Genomic DNA, 5,975 nt, shown 5'->3' with positions numbered 1-5,975 from the left:
TGATGATAAAGGCATTTATAATGTTACAAAAGATTTCTATTTCAGATAAATAGTGTTCATATCGATATCGGAATTATATCGTATCGACCGAAATTAAGAAATATATCGTGATATCAATTTTGGCCATATCGTCCAGCCCTACCCTGACTATGATGTAATATGACTATAATGTAATAGTGATGCTTTTGATATTGAGAGTGACCATGATAGTTCCAGGTGATCGAGAGCTGAACTGTGATATTTCTTCCAAGGAAGAATTTGGCCTTTCTCCTGATCAAGTCAGGATGTGATGCTGATTAATATTTAGCATTTTCTGGTTCTAGGCATGAACAAACTAATTCTGTCAAGCAGCCCTGAAGGCTAGAACTGAAGCCCAACTCCAATGAAAAGGTTATTTTAAATCGGATTGATACTCACAGCTGCTGGCCGTCCTTTTGCGTGTAGAAACTGACCGATTTGATCGTGGCCACAACCACCACCATACACAGCGTGACGGGAATAAACAGCATGATCACATGCTTGGCTCCATATTTGAGAGTCAGCTCCTCGTCCTCGTCCTCCTCGCTGTCTGTGAGCACCTGCGGGGGTCGTGTGGTGGGCGGCTGTCCGTTCAGCTCCACCTCGTTACGGCTGGGAGTCGTCTCAGTGTGCCGGCTGACCTCTGTCCCGTCATTTGACTGCAGAGAGAAAATCAGTGTGTGTTTTACTGTGTTTCATACTGCTGTTTAAAGGTTTGGGGTCAGTACGTCTCTTCTGCTCACCAAGGCTGCATTTATTTGATTAAAAATACAGTACAACACTAAAATTGTGAAATATTACTGTTATACAATTTAAAATAGCTGTTTTCTATTAGAATGTATTTTAAAGTAAGAGTCTGCATTATGTGTTTTGATGCAACAATAATGCTGATTTTACTATACTGGACTTTTTTTTGGCACAGGTTTTATTTAGAAACTTCATTAATAGAATGATACAAAATAGCAATTAATTAAATTACTAATGATGACAATTAAAGTTTGGGGTCAGTATCAGTAAGTTTTTTTGTTGTTGTTGTAGTTGTTTTTAAAGGAAGTCTCTTCTGCTCACCAAGGCTCCATTTATTTGATCAAAAAATGTGAAATATTATTACAATTTAAAGTAACTGTTTTCTATGTGAATATATTGTAAAATGTAATTTATTCCTGGTGACAAAGCTGAATTTTCAGCATCATTACTCCAGTCTTCAGTGTCACATGATCTTCAGAAATCATGCTAATTACATGTTTCAAACCCTGAGGATTTCCAATGATCTCCAAATGATGGTGAAATATTATTACAATATAAAACAACTGTTTTTTATTTTAATGCATTTTAAAATGTGTTTTATTCCCTTGATGCGCAGCTGTATTTTCAGCATCATTACTCCAGTCTTCAGTGTCACATGATCTTCAGAAATCATTCTAATATGCTGATTTGCTGCTTGAGAAACATTTCTGATTATTATCATTGTTGAAAACTGTTTTGCTGCCCAATATTTGTTTTAAACCATGATACAGTTTATTTTTCAGGATTCACAGATGAATAGAAACTTCAAAAGAACAGCATTTATTTGAAATAGAAATCTCTTGTAACATTATAACTGTTGTATCATTTTCATATCATGATAATTACTGGAACTTTTAGAACTGTATACAATGTAAACTTAAACTGTTGGCCTGCACATTTAAATACAATAAAACAATACACTGTAAAAATGTGTAAAGTAAATAAATGCTTCCAACTGATTAAAGGGCAAAAGAACACAGCTATAAAGAACGGCAATAAAAAAAATCTGAACACTTTCAATCAGAATCTACAGCATGATACTTCATTAAGTCTTTAAGTATTATCAACAAATATCTGAATGGTTTTCCTGCTAGCAAGTGCCTACAAAAAATATTTGGAATATTTATGGCCATGAACCTGTGGAAAAGGAAATTAACACCAAGCAAACTAACAATGTTATCTGTACAATAAGGAAAAGAAATTGAACGAACAGCAACGCACAAGAGCAAACCCAAGTGTCAAAGTACTGCACCGTCCCATCATCCATGTGACGAGGAAATGAAAGCAGTGAGCGAGTGCCAGAGCTTTCCAGGTGTGATCGCTGACAGAACGCTTGAGATAAGCCTGCAGCTACAAACACTGATAAATACCTCTCATGGGTGCGGGCCTGCCTCGCTCTTACACAACCACCATCCTCACTACTGCCCGAGCACTAGAAATAACACTTCATCACAAAGGAAAAAGAAGATCAAAATTCACCAAGTAACTATTAAAGGTCCCATATTGTCAAAACTGAAATTTCCTGGCTTTTTTCACGATAACTGAGGTCTAGGGGCTATTTAACTACCATATAAGTTTCAAAACAGTCAGTCCACAGTAAAATGCACACAGCCTGCTTAAAGTTCTAGCTATTTTTCACGAACCGTTGTGACTTCCGTAAAAAGTTGACGTCAGAACTACACAGTCACCGCCTTCAGTCACCACCCCGAGCACCGCCCACAGTCCCACTCTCCTTTTGCCAAACCCCCAGACAACATCACATCCATGCTTTTGCTGAGCAAGGACAACACGGAAACATGTCGAAAAGGTTAACTTTAAACATGAAACCAGATCGGCTGACCTGTAACTTTACACTCTCACTCAAAGGATGGACGATCTGACAGGATTGTTACTATGAGGTGGATCACATCTAACGTGTATAGTAAAGACAAACTCACCGTGTCTATCTAGTCATGATGAAGATGTATATACATTTCAATTTCAGCAGGCAACTATTTTTACAGCTACATTATTGTTCCAGCCACAATTAATCACAACAATGTATATACAATTACAAATGATTATATATAAATCGTCAGTTTGTTGTTTTACACACATGCACACAGACATTATTTCATACACGACATAGACGTGAGATGCAAGAAACATAGACATATGGCAAGAAATATGTACACGCGCCCATATGTATTACGTCGATTCTGGCACCCAACATCACAATAAGATGATATTTTAAGCTCCTTATGTAGCCGAATCTGCAGAATCTGCGCTGGTTTGAATGGGCCGCCTCCAGTTTCCCCTTTGTTTTGCTGCCTCCAGCAAGCGCTGTGACGTCGCTGACCCTAGTTACCTGTGGCTGGCCTGGCCGTGTGTCACTCAGAACACAACAGGCCAATCAGAAGAGAGGCTCATGAATATTAATTAGACAGGCCAAAATCGACCTGTTCTCAGCAGAGCTCCTGAGAGAGGAGCTGTAAAAATATATTGAGATGGTTTTTGGTACTTATACCGCAAATATATATTCTTAAGGACATCAAAACCTCAAATAAAACTCCAGAAAGGTGTACAATATGGGACCTTTAAAAAGAAATAATCGACCATATAAAATGTCACTTATGTATATTAAGAGGACTACATCACTGCGTATAAAACAGAACCACATAATCACAATACATACCACATTATTGACAGCATTTTCCACATTATCAGCCATTGATGCTGTGAAGGGACCCAGGGATCATAGAAACAGCAGGAGCTCTAAATCACAAAACAACAGAAATAAACACATAGTAATGTAAAGTTACTGTTTTTATCTCTTGACTGGTAAGTTCTTTGAGTGTAAGACTATTTACATTCAGAAAGAAGAACTCGTAGTAACGTACATGATATAAGGTTTGTGATATATGTAAACAAAAACCACTTCTGTGGTGATACAGTGAAGGCGTCTGGACTTTGAGATATACTAAAACGACTATTTTCAGCTACCATGGTGTTTAGACGGTACTTAAAAAAAAAAAAACACATGACTTTAGTGTATCTTGAACTCATGGTATTACTGTGGTGTTTGATTTAACCGCACACAGCAGAGGAGTTTCCTCAAATCTGACTCTGCGCGGAAATACTGTTTCCTTTTCCTCTTCAACACGACTCAAAAATCGAATTATTTCCGTTTCTGGCAAAGGACGTTTGAAACTAAATAAAGCAGCGATTCATTTCACAACAATGTAGCTTGAGGCTAGTTAGCGCTACTGATAGCCGCTTGATTATCAATGCGAATCAGCTACAAGTGAAAACTTTCCAACGAAACGGAATCAGCCCTACCATTCATACATCATTTTATGTCAAATTTAGAAACGGAACTGTTCAAATAACATCATTTAAAGATGAACGTCTGACAAACCTGGAGTCTGAATTCACACTGATAAAAGCCCACAATACTGTGAAGCGAGACACGGTGAGACAGACCGGAAGCGCTGCGAAAGGTCAAAACTGTGTGTTTGTCATAATAAAAGTTCATAAAAAATTCAATGGTATAACCAATAGTGTCCAGCTGCAGACATTCACTGTTGCAGACAAGTTATTAAACTTTGCAGTAGAGTGCATGTACACCTTCATCGACAACGAAATTGAAACAATTTTAACTAAGTATACTGGATTTCCATAGAAGCGCATGGGCGTTCACTCTAAGCAAACAAACAAATGCGATTAATTATTTACTCTTTTAACGTTCAAAATATTTAATTACTTACTTACTGAGATTTTCCAAAGTCCCAGCAGGAATCTGGTAAGCAATTATTTAATTTGAAATGAAAAGATAAAAAATACACAAAATTATTATTATTATTAGTGTTTCCCCTGCCATTATATTAGGGGGGCGATACACACACAAGTGAGCCCACTCCCACTAATATTTGTAAATATTAAGCCGCAAAACGATTCATATTTAAATATTAATTCTGCGTGTCTCTGTGTCAATGAATGGCGCAGACGCGCGGTTTTGTGTAGTACTCGTACTGAAATGCTCGTCTCTTTTAGATTACGTTTACACTAGTGCGTTTTCCTTTTAAAGGGGTCATATGATGTTGCTAAAAAGAACATTATTTTGTGTATTTGGTGTATTGAAATGTGTTTATGCGGTTTAAGGTTCAAAAAACACATTATTTTCCACATACTGTACATTATTGTTTCTCCTCTATGCCCCGCCTTTCTGAAACGCGTCGATTTTTACAAAGCTCATCGGTCTGAAAAGCGAGGTGTGCTTTGATTGGCCAGCTTTCCAGTGCGTTGTGATTGGCCGAATACCTCAAGTGTGTGACGGAAATGTTACGCCCCTTACCATACTGTGATGATGCCCTGTCAGGCCGGAGCTACGAGACAAAAACATGAAAACCCATTATAAACGAGGCATTTGTTGCATCCAGTGGGGACATAATTATGGATTATAATGATTTAGGGGCTGTTCACTAAAAACGCGTTGAAAATGCTAGGCGCTTGCGCTCCGGAGGCGTCTGCCGTTGCTAAGCAACCATGACCTGTGCTCTCCATGAAGACGCGGAAGTTTCAGCAAAGGATAAATGGATTTGCAGCACTAAAAATCACTTGCAGTAGCTCTCCTACTAAATAAATGGATTTGCAGCACTAAAAATCGCTTGCAGTAGCTCTGCTACTAAATTTATTTAAAAATGGCTATCCCTGTACAGCTATGATCAGCTGTTTCTTCATCTTGGCTGAGCTTTCAATGTTGTTACAGAAAAGGATGAAGCTGATTGGTTGGCTCTTCTCACATGACCCGCGGTGCGCTTGCGGCATTCTGAAAAGTTGAAATGTTTTTATCTCGATGCATCGCGGACGCGCCTGGAAAAAATGAGCGCGTTGCGACCGCGTCGCTTCCATTATAACCGTGCCTGCCGCGCGTCTACATTTGAAATAACGAACTTGAGCGCGCAAAAGACGCTATATGTGAACGGCCCCTTAAATACTGTTGTTTTACGTGTAAAGAGAAAGGAAAAATTGAAATCGCATCATATGACCCCTTTAAGATTACGTAAAGCTATATAATAATCCATGCTGCATACTCTGGTACAGTAGGTGGCGGTATGCACCTGACAAGTTATTATTGCAATCCGCCATTAAACTAAAAGAAGAAGAAGAAGAAGAAGAAGAAGAAGAAGAAG

The 5,975-nt window shown here is 38.4% G+C and overlaps 1 protein-coding gene across 1 annotated transcript in view; it reads right to left on the bottom strand.

Annotated features, from left to right (window-relative positions):
- The window catches only part of psen1 (presenilin 1), a 16,967-nt gene extending 12,683 nt beyond the window's left edge, over positions 1–4,284 (bottom strand). Inside the window, exons 1-3 of the mRNA XM_016569494.1 lie at positions 4,202–4,284; positions 3,479–3,558; positions 418–677 (exon numbers count right to left, since the gene is read on the bottom strand). Of these exons, the coding sequence (XP_016424980.1) occupies positions 418–677; positions 3,479–3,514 (296 nt within the window). The 5' untranslated portion in view covers positions 3,515–3,558; positions 4,202–4,284. The remainder of the gene's footprint in view (positions 1–417; positions 678–3,478; positions 3,559–4,201) is intronic.
- Between the last annotated feature and the right edge of the window lie 1,691 nt (positions 4,285–5,975).

This window comes from Sinocyclocheilus rhinocerous, unplaced genomic scaffold, assembly GCF_001515625.1.
Source record: "Sinocyclocheilus rhinocerous isolate Xijiao unplaced genomic scaffold, SAMN03320098_v1.1 scaffold1042, whole genome shotgun sequence".
NCBI lineage: Eukaryota > Metazoa > Chordata > Actinopteri > Cypriniformes > Cyprinidae > Sinocyclocheilus > Sinocyclocheilus rhinocerous.
This window is presented reverse-complemented; position numbering and strand designations above follow the sequence as displayed.